The sequence below is a fragment of the Toxotes jaculatrix genome, chromosome 1 (genome assembly GCF_017976425.1).
Source record: "Toxotes jaculatrix isolate fToxJac2 chromosome 1, fToxJac2.pri, whole genome shotgun sequence".
NCBI classification, from domain to species: Eukaryota; Metazoa; Chordata; class Actinopteri; family Toxotidae; genus Toxotes; species Toxotes jaculatrix.
This window is the reverse complement of record NC_054394.1, coordinates 20,359,931-20,380,619: the sequence shown is the minus strand read 5'-3', so window position 1 is coordinate 20,380,619 and position 20,689 is coordinate 20,359,931. Positions and strand designations below refer to the sequence as shown.

The 20,689-nt window shown below is 38.9% G+C and overlaps 2 protein-coding genes across 3 annotated transcripts in view; both read right to left on the bottom strand.

Annotated features, from left to right (window-relative positions):
* The window catches only part of apba2b (amyloid beta (A4) precursor protein-binding, family A, member 2b), a 56,911-nt gene extending 40,325 nt beyond the window's left edge, over positions 1-16,586 (bottom strand). Inside the window, exons 1-2 of one of the 2 annotated variants that reach the window (XM_041044622.1) lie at positions 16,526-16,586; positions 887-937 (exon numbers count right to left, since the gene is read on the bottom strand). The gene's annotated coding sequence lies outside the window, so the exon portion shown is untranslated. Of the gene's footprint in view, positions 1-886; positions 938-16,102; positions 16,273-16,525 lie in introns of those variants that run through there. The other variant, XM_041044614.1, reaches the window with a different exon arrangement.
* A 2,474-nt stretch (positions 16,587-19,060) lies between these two features.
* On the bottom strand, positions 19,061-20,293 carry saa (serum amyloid A). Its single transcript, XM_041037337.1, has 4 exons — positions 20,150-20,293; positions 19,945-20,044; positions 19,649-19,787; positions 19,061-19,240 (listed from the first exon to the last, which is right to left on the bottom strand). Exons 2-4 carry the CDS (start codon positions 20,030-20,032, stop codon positions 19,102-19,104), a joined length of 366 nt encoding a protein of 121 aa, XP_040893271.1. The 5' UTR covers positions 20,033-20,044; positions 20,150-20,293; the 3' UTR covers positions 19,061-19,101.
* Between the last annotated feature and the right edge of the window lie 396 nt (positions 20,294-20,689).

Genomic DNA, 20,689 nt, shown 5'->3' with positions numbered 1-20,689 from the left:
TTATGTTTGGCTAAAAAACCTCCATGTCAGTGAAGTGAATTGTGGTGTTTTCTTGACATATTTACACATGAGATAAAACTGACATTAGTTTTGTGGCTATGATGACCAAGTGGGTGCATGGGGTGCATGTTCGTGAATTCATTAACTCTCCAGCATGTCAAAATCAAAAAGAATGCATAGCTGTTGTAGTTTATATGGTAGTTTGTATGGTAGCATGCCACTGCAACACATTAACATTGTTCTGGGGAAGTTTGATATCAGTTAATCAGTTGACCAGTTTGTCTCTGATGTGTAAATATATTAACATACAGTAGTGTGAATACTATGAGTTGCTGGCATTGTTAGCAAGGACTGGTGTAACCTCACACACAGGGAGAGGTGTTCTGCTTTTGAAATCCTTCACCATACAGAGAAGAACATTACGTACATGAGCTATAATGAGCCTTTAACACCAAAACAGGATCACTGTCTCCCTTGCTAAATTAACCTCCACACAACAAAATCTCTTGGCCTTTTTCTTCCATATTTTTTCCATCCCCTTAGTCCTTATTCCGTCTCCTGCCTTCAGTGTTTCTCTGTATGCCAGAATGGCATGACTCAGCGGACAGCCAGGTAAGTTAAGGAGTTCTCTATGGCCCAGAGGTTGCTATCTATGCCCGTTCAGTACCTGGCAGCAGGTCTGAGTGTACCAGTACGCAGAAACACACAATGTTGGACAGTACTCATTCTGTTATCATTGTTGTGCACCTTTGCCAAGTTTAAACTGTCTCTAAAGTTTGAGAGAACTTTAATACTTTTCATGTGGCACTATAAAAAATTCCTCCCACACTCTTCAGTATACCATTAAACTGTAACATCCCGCAGAGGCACAGTAAAGCTAACTTACTGATATCCGTAGGTAGGCAGAGCAGCTCTCCTGTTTGCTCCAGGCGATGACCTAAAGCACAAAAGGAGAGAGAACGTCAAGCTGAGCATCAAACTGACAATGCACATGAAAGCCGCACAGTTCAGGAAGAAGACTGAGCTTTGATCTCTTTCTCCGGCCTGGATGTGTTGGGTCATTGGGTGGTGAGAGAAACTCAGGAGAAAAAAACAAAACAAAATACAGAGTGACACTTTGGACAGTTGTCATTTGACTCTGAAATAAGAACTCGAATGCATAATAGATGTTTTTGCAGTTGCATCATGGCAGAGGTGAAAACAGGCTGCCAAAATCTTGCCACAGATCCACACTGACTGACACCTTTCTCTACCCAGATATTAAACACAATGTTATCAAAGGAATGATGTGAAGAGATGTGAAGTTGAAAGTTATGTCGTGTTGGCTATGGTAATTTCAATTAAGTCTTCTAAAGGCTCAGAAATATAAATACATTTACAGTCAGTATATACCATTTGGAATTAATATTGTGAAAGAAAACAAGCAAAAACTAACAAATGAAACTTATGGAAACAACAACAAACAATATTTGACAATATCTGACCTGCTCTAATGAGCCTCTAGATCGAGGGCATTGAGCCTTAACTAGAAATTTCTCTATACTTGAATTGTTTAAGGCAAAGGTGTGGCTACATGAGAGTGACTAAGAGCAAGAGTTACAGCTAACCTGGTGAAAAAGCAGCATTAGTGCAGCTGTATTTTCCCAAACTCTGACAGAAGGGCTTCACCATCTGCCACTAAGCCAAGACCACATGTCATCCTCACGGCCTGAGTCCCCTTGTGACAGCCTCAAGGTTGCTGTCCACACTCAGCAGTTGGATCAGATGAACCAGAAAACACACCAGCAGCACACACATTGTTGGTGTCAGTATGTTAGCTCGTTTACAACAGCCGGTGGGGACTGTGTTGAGTGTTGAGTGAAGTTGTACTGTGAGAAGGAGGTTTAAAAAACAAAAAACAAAAAAAACAAACCCAAAACAAGCAGGTGTAAGATGTCTTGATGACAGTAACAGTGGCAGCTATTTACCAAATAACAAGAATTAATCTGCCGTGATCCCCAAATGACACAAAATTATATCTAGAGATTTCCACTTGGTTATGCAATAATTACTGTTCAAAGTGACAGATAATCATTTTCTTAAACAAGAATTCAAAACAACAACGTCTATGCTACTCAGCCCTCAGCAGAGATTCCTAATCTCTCCAAATCTTGGAGAAAGGGAATAAAAAGAGGAGCAAAATGGGCGTTTGAACTGGAAGTGATCAACACGAGCTGACTCATTCTTCCAAGGGAATACAAAGTTTGGTAGATACAAAGGAGAAGAAAAGATGAGCGATGCCAGCACATAATACAAAGCACAAAGCAACTGTAGAAAACAGTCACTTAAATACATACTTTTCCAGCAATTTCCTCTCAAACACACCAAAAACAAACAAACAAAAAAAAACATCCACTATTAAAGACATGTTTTTCTCTCATTTTCAATGACAATTTGTACTGTACTTGAGAAGACAATGGTTTGACTTTTAATGGCTCCAGGGAAGCTTCCACCAACTTGAAATATGAGATGCTTGTCCCCGTCACTTACTCCACCTTAACTCAAAAACGTCTTTGTCATTAGATTGACAAGTAGTTAATCTTGATGGGACCCAATTCATATTTTCAGATGATGAGTGTTTCCCCACTACGTGATGGTGTTAAGTGATTTTTGTCCCCACAAGGTGAAAAATGCATCACACAGAGCGCTTCAGAAGTAGTTACAATGATAGCGTCTCTCCCTAACCACTGCTGTAGTTCACCATGACTCCCCTCCTCCTGCTCGCATACAGCCCTGAGGCTTGTATTGGTCCCACAGGTCCAACTCGCACTGCAGCACACTGCAGCTATACAGTGTTTGAGACAAAACAGTCAGCAGATCACACTTACCACCAATCCAAAGGATATACAAGTCTGCTGCATTCGAGGAATCTCAGACAATTCTATAGCCTCCTTCCCAGCAGCATACTCTCTTAGGTACTGTGAGGCAAATATGGCACAACCACATTTGTTTCACAGTACCAGCCTTAATGGAGATAAATAAGATAGATAAATCACTAAATTTTGTCTTTGTGTCCACTTCCCCAAATTCCCTCGCCAATGTCAATCATTCCTCACCAATCACACTATTCAGTTTCTTTTACTGCACTGCAACAACCAACCATGAGTATCCAACTCAGAAACTAGAGCCAGAAATCAGAGTGCACATGCAAATGAATACGAAACAGGAATTTTACAGAGAAAAATGAACAATTCATGGGTCCATGGGCTGATTATGAGACAACCCCACCACCTCCCTTACATGGAAACAGTTTCTTAAATGATGATAGAATAGGCTTGTTTAGTATAATTATCTCCAATTAAAAAGGGCATCCTTTATACAAGAATGTCTGAACCCTTTCACACTGCAGCTATGATTTTGCATGTAGCTGGGAACTGATCTGTTCTTTTACAGCACTTTTGTACCATTGGTATTTGTAGTAGGGCTTCATCTAACACTTACAGTTGATTAATTGGTTGGTCTATAAAACAGAACCCAAAGTAACATCAATAAATGTCTTGTTCTGTCTGACCGAGAATCCAAACCCCAATAACATTCAATATGCTATTGGAGAACCTGAATCCATCAAATGGTTGGCATTTCCTCTAGAAAAAAATGACTGGAATGATTTACTGATTACCAAAAAGTTGCAGATTAATTTTCTCAATTAATCAATTAATTGACGAATCATTGCAGCTTTAATGTGTAGTGACTTTTTTTTTTTTTTTTACTGGAAGACCAGACTGCAAAAATAATAACTAGGTCTTCAACTAACAATCGTTATCAAGTGGCGTGGTCTCTGTATTATTTAGGACTCAATCAATTATTCACTGAGTCTATAAACTGTTGTAATTATACAGAAGACTGATAGACAGTAGTAAATGAAACTCAGTTTTGTTGGATTGAAATCTGTAGGGGGAAAATATGATGTGATGGAAAGATGACTTGCATTCTTAAAAATGCTTTTGTTGTGAAAAGCATGTTAATGACGATAGTCAACGGACCTATATACTGTATAGACTTGTGTGCACAAAAACACATATAATAAATAAGCTGACAGCTACACAACACACTTGCAAGTATACCGACAGCTCAGCTCGTCATGGCCCATCTTCAGCCGGAAATCTGTCCCCATTGATCTCAAACCTCTCTCCCTCATCTCTCATGACAGGCGATGGCTTACAGTACCCTGTTCACTCCAAAACCTTGCATAAGCTGTTCCCTGGCATTTGAACACTCCGTCAACATTTTACAAGGTTGCTCACTGCCATGCTGACGTGACGTCCTGTCCAGGAGCAATAAGCTCTCTTTTTCTGTATTACAGTCCTAAGGCATCTAAAGAGGACGAAATGAGAGAGCTTTAAGGAAGAGAAGAGATACACAAGCCGATGTCTCAGTTCTCTTTGGCAGTCACTGCTAAGAGGAAGCAAATCCAGTTCAAGAAACACATTGAGGATCATATTCCAATGATCCTCTTCAAGAAAATGGTGCATCATATTGTCTATAGCATATATAGTACCACAACACTGATCCGAGAATTCACATTTAATTTATTTTAATTATTTTCAGATTCATTATCTATTCAGTTCAAATCGACCTCTATTAATTCTCTCATTGGTATTCCTCGGCTAGCCTCAACTCACCCGAGGCAGAGAGGTCAGCACAGGCGGCTCCAATTTCAGCGTGTAGGACCGAACCAACAGACTGTTTTTGAGTTTATTGCTGAGGTGTGGAACCTCTCTTCTGACCTCTGAAATGGATCTTGAACTGAAATCAGAAGGAAAGTCTTTGATACAGTCCTCGTGCAATTAGTTTAATGCCGTGTTCTACACGTTCAGTGCTGGGGGTTTATGTGCCTAGAGATGTACACTACCTCACAGAAACACTGTCTGGATTCATGGCTAACCCAAAGCTTTGCTTTTCCTGTTGGTTTGTTAAAGGTTATTAAATCTCTGATTAAAAGACAATGTGAAACATTCATTTAGCTTTTGAGCACCGGTTCAAAATGTGCCTCATTTAGTGCAATTATGTGTGCTGATGGTGTATATGACAACAAAAGAGGAGGAAATTTAGTTTGTTCTGCTGTTTAGAGTAAACACAAAAGGCATAATCCAAAACGGAAACGTAAATAACAAGTTAACCTCACAAACAAAACAAAAGACTGGAGCCTGCTATCACTCCTGAGTTGACATATTAAACACACAGACAGCGCTACTTTCCTTTACTTTTACCTTCCCACTGATGTGAACATCATTTAGTATTGTTTTGACCCTGTGTGGGTGTGTACCCTCTAGAGCGGTGTGTACCTTTTAAGCTTGCAGTGCTGCATTTAAGATTAGACCCCACCATATTTATTGTCTACTTATCTCTCACAAAACTGAAAGCCATTTGTGAATGCTCACAGTCCTCCAATATATAACTGGATGTTTTTCCTGTCATTGAACACATTTGCATGCAGGGTTTTCCCAAGGTTTCTAGAGGGTTTAGGAGCATATTGGTGAAACCAGGCTCATAGAGAATGGATTAGAACTGCAATTTTCTCATCCTCCCATAGCCATTTGACAGTGTAACAGAACTTGGAAACTTGGAAAAAGACGAAATGAATGTTCAGTGGGATGTCTGTAGTCAGGTCACTTTCTCAGTGGGTATAGTCACAAGCCAGCGGAGTTACTCTGACGGAGTTACTGTGGCCAGTTGATTCTTCTCTCAGAATCATTTCCTCTGATTGTTAGTATTTTCCAGACTTCCCTTCAGTCTTTTTGAGCTTGTCAATTATGACAGCTATAATTCTGCCCATGTGGCTTAGGTGCTGCGCAAAAATGCTTAGGCACTTTGTCTAAGTCTTAGAATGATAAGGAAAACCCTGGCATGGATAAAGGACAACAAACAATGACCAGGATTACATGATCTTATGTCTTGTTCTAAATTAGATGTTTGTATTCTATGTGCGTAAAAGTTATTTGATGACATATTAAAAATAAATTCTCCAGTATAGAACGACAAACCAAATACTGTACAATAAATGTATTCTTCACCAAGCACACTTCAGTCAGCAAGTTCCAAGTATTTGCTCAGGGTTTCAAAGCACAGAGGCAATGAGTACATTGTATGTTTACCGGCACAATGTCAATATCAACATACTAGAGCCTCTACTAGAGTAATGACTGGATATTGACATGCGTGTGAAGACACTCATTAAGGCAATCACCACAGTCACCTAGACACAGACCTGTCAACTCCTGTACTCATCTTCATTCCAATGTAATTCCAAAACATTGCAATGGGTCATGGGAAAGCATAAGAAATTATACTAGCTAACAGAGAACAAAATAAAAGATGAGATTGAAAATGGATGAAAAATATTTTTGAGTGTCCTAAGTGTATGTACTGTGAGCTTAGTATTTTAGTGCTTAAAATATCACCCTCAGATACTTTAATATTATATATATATATATATATGACATTGCCTAAAAATATATCAAGACTGAAGCTGCCCTAGAAATATGCTGATGTATTGTTACACCATCCATCTTTGACCTTGTATCCATAAACCAACAAACAACAAAATAGGCCCAGAAATAGAAGCCACATTCTTAGTATATGCTTTTTGACAGTGCTAAGGTGTTAAAGGATCTTTCCAGCTATAATACTTTCACCTATAAGGTGAGTGAATAATAGCAATAGAAAGATGGCCTACATAACGAGAGCTTAGAACAGAGAGGAAGGCTTGGGTTAGGGATATAAAGGAAAAAACCTGCAGAGTCTGGTCTTTGAAGTGTTACTGAGGTTCTGAGATGTCACTGTTTTTTTCAAGCTGCACCAGAACACGCAACAGCATCGCAGCAAAGATGGATGCCTGCACTTTGGTCTTTGCTTGACTGTTGACTTTTCTTGCCTAGCTGTCTCTTTCCTCAGACAACCTTATCACCCTTCCTCCAGTCAGAAGGTTAATACTAATGTTCTGTCCAAGGCTCTAAAATATGCCTCTTTCCAAGGTATTTGTTGAGGAATCACACCCAAAACTGTCTAGGCATGGGAATTTTAAAAGATTTTATTGATATCATTGGCATTATCGATTCTGCCCATCTGTGTGATTCTTTATCGATTCCCTTAACAATTCCAGATCAATGTTCTGTGTGGAAAAAAAGTCAGACTGCAAGGTTTTTAGCATCGATGCAACTGTTTTATCAACTCTGAGTCTGGACACAAGCTGTAGCCCGACAGCTAGCTGTGGCAAGAGTCTGTAATCATCTAAAATGGATGAAATAAGCAAATATTTGTACAGCATTTGTTTTCATTTAGGTTTTCTTAGTCAAAGAAAAAATCTGCTGAGCTTGACTCTGTGGCAATAGTAAGGATATTTACCCCCAGTAATGGATGTGCAGTGTCAAATTTACAGGCATTACAGTGTTTCCCACAGCTTGAGAATTTACTTGTGGTGGTCGGTGGCACGGTTACAGGTGTGAACGCAGAGATTTGTAGTAGTTTAGAGAGACAGAGTGAAACCCAGGTCATTTTCTGTATCTGCAATTTACAGATGTCCACTAATTGCCTCACATGCAGACTATAGGTGGATGCTACAATTCACCAATTTTTCCTAAATGCCTCACTTGCAGATGCTAACTAGGCGGCTGCACACAGAGAAATTAAGTTAAAGCATTGGTACTCCTGCTGATGTTACTGAGAATCAACAGCTGAAAATTACTTGTTAACCAGGATGTCAATGTATCTGCCCATACTGTTTAAGAAAAAGTTAGAGAATTAAATGTCCTCATATCCTCTGCTTTGCCCTTCCCTCTTTTTCTTATCTCTTCCCTTTTTCTTTTTTTTTTGCTACTTTCATTTATTTATTTATTTTTTATTCCTGTGCTCACCCATTTCCCTGTTCTTGTCTGAGCAAGACTCGCCCTGTAGATAAAACAACCATCTGGTTGCTCTCAATCAGTTTTATCACACAAATGATGAACAATCATCTGTGCTGTCAATCAACAAATGTGTCTGGCTGTAGAAATAATGGCCAAGAGGCTGGTGCTCCGAAGCAATTCAAAATTCAGCCTGATTCACACTCGTCATGCTTGAATAACTACATCATGCTGCATTTTATATGGAAATACATTTATCTCTGCATCTTATAGACAACACTGTTTCTTTGAAATAGCAGCAATCTCTCACTGTTGAGAAAAGAAATTTACCAGATGTGAATTTGTCTGCGCAGACCAACAATGACAGCAGCAGGTGAGGCTCTCTGCACATCTAAATGCTAATGCCATGCTGCTCCTCAAAGAAATGCAGTAGCTAATGAGCTATCTTGGTGAATGCATCTTCTAAGTAATGACATAAGTGACAGTATACCGAGGGAGCGGAGTCATCTTATGACTCACGGCACAGTAGGAAGGTAGGTAAAATGGGTATATTAAGGTCATGCATACACACACAGCACTAACTCACACATACATAACCTAAGAAATAACAATGCCAACTGTTTGCCAAGTTTAGTTCCTCTGAAACTCCAGGTTTTCTAATTAGGGCCTCTGCATATTGAACACCTCCAGGTCCCTCTGTTATCTATATAAATCTCAAAAACATGGAAAAATGGAAAGGCAAACTCTGGAGGAAGACTGATCCTAGTCCAAAGTGACATTCGCTGACATCTACCATATGCTGCTTGGGACATGCATGCAAACATGTACACATGCACACTCGCACCACAAGTTTGCAAAAGACACGCTGACAACTAAGAAAGCCAAACTAATGATGAACTGCTGAAGTAAACAAATGCAGTTGGAAAATCAGCAAGTACATCATTGATTAAAATGCCAACAAAATGTAAACGATTAACTAAAAGGACTAAAGCCTGCTTCCTCTGGCCTGGCAGATAACTGGGACATTTTGAGGAAGTCGGTGAGAACAGAAATGGCTGTTTGGTGAGGGGAGGACTTTTTGAATGGCAAAATATGATCCTCTGAGTCAACTTTAAACACTCTTTTACATTTATCAGTGACTACTTTGGTATGCATGTGTTTGTGCGTGTACATGTACCTCTTCATGATCATGGCAGCAACACCTGGCACACCTCCTGCAGCTTGTACTTTCAGTACTGGCATGTCCTCACTGTATCTATGAGCAATCCATTTTGGTTGATACACTCTGGCTTGGTGCCCTGGACTGCTGCTTGCATCTATTTATGGTTTTTATTTTTCACATTCTTGCACCCCACAAGTACATGTACTGTACCAGAAAAGTCAATACTAGCTCAACATTAGGGTTGGATGCCATTTTGGATCCAGTTCCATACTGACAAAGTGTTCAAGCTACACTAAGTTCTGAGGCTAAATAATCTCTAACAAAATCTTTTATCTCCTCTTGCTTGTGAGATTGTCAGCATTAAGCTAATACGCCTGTCAGTCAAAACTGAAGTTTTTCTGTTTTCTCAGCCAACAAAATGCAATTACAGATCTCAACTGAGTCTTTGAACTTAGTTCTAAAGTTATTTATAACTTTCTTTACCTACAAATGTTGAAAGCTGAACCTAAATAGAGTCAGTACGGGATTTAAAAGGATTTGGATTTGATAAGCAAATTTGATATTGGATTCTGATTTGATACACTCTAAAATGAAACAGGGAGGCTTCAAACATTCAAGTAAATTAAAATATTCAAAAGGGAAGACTTAATACAAAAATAGCGCTGTAGGTACATACATCTGGTCAGAGTTATCCGATCTGATTCATCAAAATTATACCGAGACCGCAGAGGACACAAATGTGAGAGGAAAAGCAGACTGATGTCATTCAGAGAGATCCAGTTAACGAATAAGGTTGTTTCAATGCTTCTCATTCTGTCTCTTTCGCCTCAGACCAATTCTTTAGTGCCACCCATGATTAATGCAGCTATGAATGGGTTTCTCTTTTTACCAAGAACTGTGGGAGAAGGGTTTCTTTCATTCTTTCTTTCTCTCTCTTTCTTTCTTTCTTAGCCATTTTGCTTTCTTCCCAATGTGACCTGATTTAGTCAAAGAGTGTGAAACTGATTTGGACTCATTTGCATACTAATGCCATAAAGAGAAGTGAAATGATGTGTACACTTCACCTCATTGATTCTAGGGGGACACCACCGCACTTGGAAAAAATATTTTCAGTTTAAACTATGTCATTCACTGACTCATTATTCATAAATTTGACAGGGGAATAGCATGGAAGAATACACTCTTCAGGTAGTATCACGAGGTTCTATTCAATATTTCCACGCTGACATGCAAGAAAGAGAAATCTGTTGTTGGTTTATCATAGAGACACAGCTTGAAGATGCATTGGTACGTTGGTTGCATTTTTCTTAATTTACATTTTACATATGTCTTAAGTCCCTTAATGTCTCAGCAGGTCAGTTAAGACATGATCTCTAACACTGCTTTGTGTGACTGTATATTTATGTATTTTGCATTATGATATTAGTGTTGTATTTATGTGCTCTGTGTTTTATGTGTGCTGAGTGTATGTATCCCTCTGCTCTATTCCCAATTGCCCCACAGGGGTAAAATAAAGTTAATCATTAACTGATTGATTGATTGATTGATTGATGGGGTAAACATGATGATGTGCAAACATGCTGGCGCATTGCCAATTTGTATTTCATCATCATGCTAAAGGGGACCATGGGAAGAAGTGGAACACTTTTAACAACAAGTGGAGTTTTGATTGTGTAACTGCATGTGTGGAGGCGACGGGGTAATTAAAGTAGCAGTGACAATAATATCATGTTTTGTCTTGTAAGAGGACAGTCAAAGGAGATTTTGTAAACTACTTTTGAGGACCTTTGGTTAGAGACAACGTGGCCTTGGCCTTCACACTTGACTCAGCACAGTGTCATTTTGGCCACTAAGGAAAGTGTAAACGACACATCCTGCCGGCCTGCAACATCTCTCACAAGCCTCTCCATGCCTCAACCAGTCCCTGCTTCGATATTGATTTCTGGAAGGCACAGGTCACTGATGTGTTGGAGAATGTCAGGGGAGTAAAGACAAGTGTTTCATGCAATCTGGAGGCTGACTTCTCAAACTGTAAAGGGGCTTATACTTATCTATACACCAGCTGAAGCATAACAGAGCTCCCGAGGTTCTTTACCCCTCAGAGCAAAAACAAAAATCAAACAATAGCTCAAAGACTGGCTCACATTTTAAGAACTGTCACCAACAATGAAACAAGAAATGTTGAAACAGTGCCCCTTTAACCATGCCTGAGTGATCCACAGAATGTGACCTGGATTTCTAGACATTTTCTTTACCTGTTAGTAAAGATAATAGCAAGTCATACCCCTGAGCCAGAAGTCAACACTTCCTCGAGAGTAACACTTGGCCTCTCAAAGACCCATCAAGCCAGATCCATGTTATCCAGTGAGTGAAAGCTATCGGCGATAGCTTTGTCTCCAGATCAAAGAGGCCTAGTGAGAATTAAAAAAAAAAAAAGCATGACAGTGGCAAAGACAAAGATCACACTTTCAAGGAAAAACAGAAATCGAATGAGACAGCACTGTCAAAACAACTTGAGTAACACTAATATGGCTGTCATATTCATGTATGTGATACTAGAACAATGTCACAAGCTGGACAACAAGGGCTGACCCAACTCCTTCAGGATGTTCATGCTTTAGTTAGGGAGGACTGACTGTAACTGTTATATGGCCTGGCACTGTGTATGGTTACGGTATGCAGAATTATGTCTCTCCAGATATTACTTACAAACGCAACCTTAACAAGCAATATCTATGTCAGAGTGCTCAAGGCCGTCAAAACCAAAAGATTAAGGTCCTTACTATGCAAACAGAACCGCCAGCAAAGCTGTATATATACTAAGTTAGAGCTGTATTTCAAATTACCTTACGAAACAACCAGTAGGGAGAATGGTTCAGCATATTTTCAATCAGCACATGCAGAGGTGAAATGCCTCTGTCAGCTCTAAATTCTCTCTCGCTGTTGACTACTCTAGCTTGCCATTACAAAGTTTTTGTCTAGGTTTTATTCTAAATTAAGCTTGATATGGCTGACTGCAAAACAGAACTATAAAGAACTCAAAGAGCACATACTTCTGCAAAGGCTGCACAATCCTCTAAATCTGATTGACAACCTGACTGGCATTTAGGGTCATTTCTGGAGAAAAATCCTACAAGGGCTTTGTGTAAGAGGGGATTGCACAAAAAGTGAGGCAGACTAAGTTAAAATTTGTGTATGACAATTCATATATGAGAATCATACATATCTTTTTTTTAATACTGTACAGCTCAGTGTTTATTTGTGAATCTAAGCAGAAGACAGACTGTAGTGGTGACATCATCTGGAGATAAATCCTCCACAGACGGTGAATAATAGAACAACCCATAGGACAACATGACACAATAGTGATCTTACTGGAAAAGAGGAATGTTTTCTGATTCAACGCAACGCATCTTACATTCACATAAAAACAATCTGGACATATTATCTCCTAAAAAAATTACATGACCCCTTACATAAAGTCAACCTGGTCTCCAAGAAATCAAGTTTATATGCAAATATGTTTTGAAGTAAACATAATGCGGAGCAGATTATGTTTTTCTATTAACATAATGATGCAATGCTGTTAATTAACATATGGCAAGTTGCAAAAATGCTGATACTGTAAACTGGCAGCATATTTGTTTTCCACCAAAATATCTCATCTTGCAGTACAATATCCATTTGTACTGACTACAGCATTATTCAATTATTTTATGGTTTTGCTTAGGCATCACAGGACTTGGTTAAGTTTAGGGAAAGATCTGGTTTAATACAGAAAACGTCCACAATGGCTTCAGACACAGTGCATTTATGTACATTTGCCCAATACCACAATCTTTCCCTTAACTTAACCACAGTGCTTTTGTTGCCACTCTGTATGCCTCGGTAAATTTAGTGTTTCATTCATTCAAAAAATGTTGCTTGTGACCACAATCCAGACAGTGATTACATTCGTCACCACAACATCACTGGTAAAACAATTTAGTAATACATAAATGTAATTTCTATTAGACAGGGTTAAGACAGTTGATTACGTTTGTAGACACTGACTCTAAAATCCAAAACAGTGCTGAAATAATCAGACAATTAGTTGGATGACAGAACTAATACAAAACAAATTTGATAATCAAATAATTGTTTTAGCAATTTAGCATAGGAAAAATGCTAAACTTGCTGATTTCAGCTTCTCAAATCTGATCATTATATCATTATAAGTGTACATGAGACTCAACAAGAAACTGAACAATAGCTCCTTGCTCTCTGGAAATGGTGATAGATTTTGACAGTAAACTAAACAGGCAAAATTTCTGTTGAAATAAATCAATTTGCAGTGGTTTGAAGGTGTAAATTATATCTAGCTCCTCTCATCTGTAATCTTTCAGTACATCTCTATTTGCTACTTACCACAGAACAACTGTGTGGTTCACAGCCCATCTTCTACATGCTAAACCCTGTGATGGACAGAAATTAGCTTGCTTTAATTGCTCACACAAAGCCATTCTACAGCAGTCCAACTGTGTGTAACGCCACTGCAGCACCACTTATCTTACAAAAGCCTAATCATAATTCATCGTTTCAGTTGCCTTTTTGCATTTAGAACAGTTTAGGAACATGAAAATCAACACCCACCCTCCACCCTGTAGCCCTACCTATAGGTTTTATTATCTTGGAATCTTTGGTTTTTGCCAGAGGGCATGATAGTCTGTTATTGTACCTCCGCCCACACCAGTGTTGAGAGCAGAGCAGAAAATGTAAACGTTTGGTGTGCGGCATCCATAGCTTACGGAGAAAAGCTTTTAAGAAGATATTACACATGACATTATGTAACAGACAACTGATTTCCCTGTGGCACTGCCATTCACAGTGATAGGGCAGACTCATTTCTGCTAAAGACATATTGTTGTTTGGACAAATCTAGTAACAAGTGTGTTTAGATCAACAGCCTTGATAGGGTAATGATTTAATCACAGATTTCCAAGTAGTTATTATTATCCTTCATAATTTGTGCAGCAGTGCTGGATGCTTTTGCCCTATTCTGTGTCCTCCCCCGGAGTCCAATTTAGTATCCTCCGGCTGCAGCATCAATAAGATCCCAACAGGCTGCAGGGAAGGTGTTTGTCCTTCAGTGCAGGTGCTACTCAGAAAGCTGTCCCTGGCTATGGAAATAGTGAGACAATGCAGGGTAGTGACAGAGATATGCACAAGAGGACAGTGTCTGGAAAGTGGGGGGAGACCTAGGGGAAATGATGGAAGGAGAAGGGGGAAATGTTGAAAACTTAGCTTCTCCACTTTCAACATAGCAGCAAGTCAGCATGCTGTGTGCATCGTCCACGGGCTTATAGGTTTCTATCATGGCTCTCTGGAGGGCCCCTCACTTTCTCTAATAGCCATACATTACTCTGCTCTATCTGCCCTCATCGTCCGTAGCCCTGGTCATCACTCTCACCCTCAGTTGCACTACAGCCATTGTTCTCCTTTTGTCTGTTCTACTCTCCCCACTGTTACAAACCCCTTCTTCCATGTTTATTCTATTAACCTCTTTGTTTGCTTCATTGGTAGAATAATTATAAATTATAAGAAGTGAGTGATTGCTTACTTTCTTTCTTTTGGCTACAGGGGTTGTGAGTGCTCATGTTTTTGATCAAGATGTACACAGGTTTCAAAAAGAGCCCGAGATGTGTCTTTTTAATCTCAGACACCTACTATCCAAATATTTACTTCATTTTAGTGAAATACAAATGTAGGTTTTTTTTCTGTTGTTATGTTGATCCAGTGATTACATATTACAGAGGTGAACGATCATTTTGAATCATTTGAAATATTGCCAAATATTGAATGGAAGTCTTAAAGATCTAAATATTACTGTATCAAACTATAAGGTTTACGCCACTGTTAGTAAGATAATACAGCTTAACATGTACTATACGTTCCACTGTGGGCCGCATCAACTCCAGGGAAAATACAGCTGTTAAAAGAGAAACCACCAAAACAAGACTTACACTCGAAACGTCAAAGAGCCTGAAGGGCTATCACATCACAAGAGGAGGATGATGATCAAAAAGCATTCTGCATGACTGGATGAGGACAGATGGTGAGAACATAACATTGTATGAACATAACATTGCATGAAAGCAGACCCTGTGAGCCTGTCCCCGGCTCCCTCTGAACAATGAACAGCCAGACACAACGCCTGTCAGCAACTGCCCTCCCCTGTGGCTGGCACTTGCACAGAGTGGTACACAGCAGGCTCTAAAGAATACACAAATCCTCCCACCAAATATAAGCTTAAGACACCTATGAGCCTTACACTACATTGAGGTCTAACACAACTTGAAACCAGTATTTTCAGCAGACGCTATTGGGGTGTACTTAGATGCAGGAGTGTAATGTACCTTACACAGTTTTCAACTTCAATCTTGTGACTGGTACCGTAGATGGGAGGAATTCAACTGAATATGTCATTCAAATATTATTCATTATTATAGTATCACAAAAGGATGTATAGAATATATATTAAAGAAAATGAACAGACATCACGGTTGAAAAATCCATTCCCACAAAGAAATCTCAGAGTAGCCTACAAATGCCTAAGGTGCCGTTTAACAAAACGATGCAGGAAAGAAATTGGACCATTAAGGACGTCTATAAATTAATGACCTTCCTCATCTGATGAGACACTATAGGCCTATGGCAATATAACTACAATCGATCATTTTAGGCGTAGACAAGGCTGCGCATGGATGAATCACCGTGGATTGTAGCATTAGGTGTGAACAGACTTCCAAAGGCAGCTCCAATCTTTAAACGGAGTTACTCAGGAATAGTGCCTAAATTATACGCCTGACTTTCACAGCGATACACGTTTTCGGTCAAAGCTCACCGCCCCGTTGTTAGCACCGACGCTGAGGACAAATCCACAGGCTGAGCGAGCGGCATCCATCCACCGCTCCTCCGGATGTCTTGGAGGAGAGACACTATAGCCTCACGAGCGGGGCTCATCGATGTTTACTGATAATTACCCGTGTCGTTATGGCAATTTAAAACAGCCGTGTCTTACCTGGACAATTTCATAAGCTGATCAAGTCACCTCCTTTTCAGATTCGTGAGGGATGGTGCTGGCTGGTCGCGCATCACTCAGTGTGTGTTTCACCGACTGAAACCGTAGGCACAGTGCCTGACAGCGGCGCCCCGGAACGAGTATAACATCAAACGAGCCCCACTGCAGTTGTCTGGTCCGTGAACACACCGCCCGCACGAGAGCCTGGCACCCCACCCGCGTAGCTCCAGCTCGACCGTTACTTGTACAACATGAGTAATCCATTACTCAGGCGTTACCACAAAATGCAACTATACTGGAAACAGTTGTACAAATAATTTAGCAATTGTTTTTAATACACTTACTTGACACTGGAAATTAACATATAACCGCATAAAAGCTGGTTTTAAGTGTGTGAAATGTTTAATGCGTTTGCATAATTACCTTTTTCTAAGATATTGTTTCATAAATCCAGAAGGTCGTGTAAAATCACTTGTCCACAGTCTCCAACCAAGTCGGTGAAAATCTCTCATCCGCTGCACTACATAAATATTTAAATATTTTTAGCCCGTTTCCCAAGTTACTACGCGTCTTTCTTATCCAGGTGGCAGAGTGGCAACCATCTTTGTTTTGATTGGCAAATTAAGTCGCAACGTGGGAAAGTTTTCGTCTGTTTGTTTGTTTTTTAACCATTTTGTGGACAGAATATTTTGAATCCGGATGGCTGGAAGAGTCCTCAGAGATTCTGCAAATATCACCAGGTAGCGTAAATGTTTTTAAAACGACCTCCTGTGTATTTCCAGACATCACCTGTTAAACCAATTGTTTTTTCGAGAAAAGGAATTAACGCGTGTTAGCTAGCTAACATTAGGGATCGCCCCTTCTACATGCCAAACTTTGTTAAAGACATTTCTAGACTACACAAAGATTATACTATATATGAACAAGAAATATCCCTTTGTTGGCCAATATATATATATTTTTTTACCAAGCCAAACAAAGATAGCAGCCGGAAGTGATTCAACTCCAAACTAATTTTAAGTGGCACAAGAAATAATGTTTATTATAAAACAAACAAAACAATAAAAAAATAATATAATAAGGTAAGAACAAAAATGTATACTTTGATATGCCACGTCCTGCTACCACTTTTGTCTGAAAAAAAGAGGGCCAAATTGGTCGAAAGGTTGGATTTCTTTTTTTTTCCTCACTCTTTTTTTTAAGTCTTAAAAAAACACGCCATATTTCAGCCTTGTTCCACCCCACACTGGCGTTTTCACTTATTCTCCTGACGAGAACAGACTGTGCTTGACTGACATCATCATTGCTGTTAATGTCTGATGACAACCTTCAAATTTATCATTCTGACTTCATGTAATTTCTAGCCTAATCAGTCAGAATAATGGATAATAGCTATGTGGGTGTGCAAAACCTTGAAAAGCCTTTGAGTTATTTGAAAATGTATTTAAATCAGCAGCAAGTTTTGTAATGCATGCACCTTTAAAGGGTCAGTACCTCACTTCTGTTGTTATCCATGCAGCAGGTTTTGAGATATTCAGGTCACAGGTCTCTGTTCATTCAATACAATAGAGGTAAATGGAATTTAATTTGAGGTATTGAAATACTATGTTTTAAAAATTCAGCAGCATCTTAACAGAAATATAATCATAGGGTTTATTTCTTCTGTAGCAAGTAGTTCCAAAGACCCGTGTTTACTCTAAGGTTTGTGGATAATACAGTCTGACAGAGTTAGTCCATAGTTTATGGTAAGGTGCCACGTTTTTGTTTCATTCTGGAGGTTTAGTGTAATTGCATTAGGGTTAGGGTTATCTCTGTTAGAAACTGAATCAACCACAACCGACCACAGGGGGATCAGCCTTGATCTTGGTTATTTGTTTGTTTTATCCATGCTGAGATTAAAAAAAAAAAAAAAACCCAACTTATTTTTGTAATAAAATTAAACTTAAGCAGTTAAGTCACAAAACAAGGAGGTTTCCCTCTGAAGCTTTTTTAGGCTCAGGTTTCAGGTGGAGGCTAGCACTGCCACTCAGTGGCCATGTCTTAACATTACAGAATGAAGCTTCAAGGGCACGGTCACAGATGGACAGGGCTGAAATCTGTCACAGCAAATCCACAAATGCCACAGAGAACCAGACTTAATCCCTTTTTAAAGCAAGATTATTTCACCAACAGAGAATTGGTTTTCACTTTACATTTTCAAAAAGAACTGTAATTTATAATCTAACAATCAAGTATGCCAAAATATATAGAAAGAAGAAGAAGAGAGAAATATTAATTAGAATTAATTTCTAAAGAGCAGCAGCCAATTTTATTTGTGATACACAGTCAGCAATCATCTGACAACCTAGTGAGACCACTGAGTGCATGTGTGTAAACACAATTTTACTTTAAAAAGTATTATCATTTCCAATTATGTTCCAGTTATCATTTAATTTTGAATTCTGTTTTGTCACTATCCAGTGTCAAATCATTTTGTCAGTGTTGCATTATGTTTGTTCATTCATCAATTCAATAACTTTTTGTCTGGGAGAATAATGGCTAATAGCTGATATTAGAGCTTTTATATTTGACTTAATATGTTGGAATTAATCTGGTATTGGATCTATAAGCAATGAATGTATACTCTCTTACTGCACCCCAGAGGGATCTGTCTTTGAATTTCCCCTTTCTTCTTTTCCTCTCTGAATGTCCTCCTTTGAAAATGTTTCATTAATTTTGTGAGAAACTGTCTGAATTGGGGAAATAAAAATATTTTTAATCAGATAAATAATCTGAAAACATATTCTCTTCTACAGTAATGATAACTAGTGATTAAGTGGCTGGAGGTCAGAGATGTACAATAACAACAAAACATGGCAGATATAGTTACAACAGGGTCAAATCAAAAGAGATAACAAAACATCTGTTGTCAGTGTGTGTTATGTAAAACACTGTTGTCAGTAACCACAACACTATAAATTTCTTTCATTAGTTTTATTATAAGTCAGTGTTTTTTATCCTTAGTATTTGTCAGGAAGTCCCTCTGGCCTGAAGTGGTTGGGGTCTCGTCCATCCCGCCCCCAGCGGTTTGCTACCTGATCAGCCTCAGAGTCCTCAGCACCATGACCCAATTTTTCCTGCACCCACTCTCTGGTGTTACTGGATAAGGAAAATAGACAATATTAGTACTGCTTTTTCAAAGTAGTACTTTGAAAAATACTTTTCAAAACATAGTCTTAAGCATAGTTATAAAGAGCTGTAGAGAGCCCAAGATTAGAAACCTTATAGATTAGAGGGGCATAGTATTTAAAATGAATGAATAAACGATGAATACATTTCTAACAATTCATTCATTCATTCATTCATTCATATTTAATAAACTGAGCAGGTTTGGAGATGGAGTCCTGTGGAAGTAGGCCTGCAGAATGCTTTATCAGGGGATGTTTTTGTGATTACATGAAGCAGAGATCTAGTTGTACTCTGCGTAGAATTGACAACAGATACTGTATAATGCCTTTGAATTATGTGACAATTACGCATAATGCTTTTCTACTCTTTGCTCCTCACCTGATAACTTCAGCTGCCCATTTCCCACCTTCTCCTCTCTGGGCAGCATCATAGTTTCCTCTTGCGTGAAAGTATTTGTCTGAGTTTTTCCAGTTGGCCTCCCTCATGTCCTGATAGGCTCGCAACATATCCCCAGCTCCTGATCATAAGGACAACAGACAAGGTTAATAAAAAACGGGAAGAATTCAGGAAGTAAAACATGTCATCGTCATGTAAAATACATAACCCTGCATGTAAGACGTACAGTTATGCACTGTTCTTGTAAAGACATTAATTAAGGAAGTAATGTTTCTAACCTCGAGCAGCTTCAAAAGGAAATGTGTACCACTGAGCATTGGTTTCCACAATTAGAATCAGAACAATTCCTGCCAGAAGCAACTTCATGGCTATAGAGGCCTATAAAAAAAACAGTTACAGATAGATCATCATTAAAAACACAAAATTGTGAACATATTTTTTATATTCTTAAGGTTCTATCACTAACTTAAGATTTAAACTTACCTTGCAGTTCCTGCAGAGAATATAGAAAGTCTTAATAGATCATAGTGAGTGAGGACCTTTCTTTTATACTGTTCTGAAACAAGCTGAGTTACAGGATTTCTTGGTTAAGGGAAATTCCACTCCAATTGAGTAATGGTTAAAGATCTGAACTGGACAAACATGCTTAGGAAATTCTCTAGTTGTGCAATTGCACTGTACTGACCAGGGCAGGGACAACAGCAAGCTTTATGTAAACAGAAAGGTGGAAGAGATTTTTTTTAAAATTCATATGCCCCAATAGCTTTTTATTCATTTCTGTAGAAATTGTTTTTTGTTAAGAACAAAAAAATATATATTTATTGGTGATGTTGATATGCTCCACTGCTGCAGTTTTTGCTTTTGTTGTGCATGCATGACTTCCATTATAGAGAACTCTCCAACAGACTACAACAGACTTTGTTATTGTCAAATGAAGGCCAGTTCATGATAAAGGACAGGATGAAATCACATGTGCTGTCAGAAGAAGTCTTCCTGTTTAACTTAAAACCATCAACCACAACT

Bases quoted from the DNA above. Each gene is read 5' to 3' on its own strand.
- saa (XM_041037337.1), bottom strand. From the start codon at position 20,032: ATGAAGTTGCTTCTGGCAGGAATTGTTCTGATTCTAATTGTGGAAACC. The intron at 19,788-19,944 runs GTTAGAAACATT...CCTTATGATCAG, and splicing joins TCCTTTTGAAGCTGCTCGAG to GAGCTGGGGATATGTTGCGA. The intron at 19,241-19,648 runs GTGAGGAGCAAA...TTCCTTATCCAG, and splicing joins TGGGCAGCTGAAGTTATCAG to TAACACCAGAGAGTGGGTGC.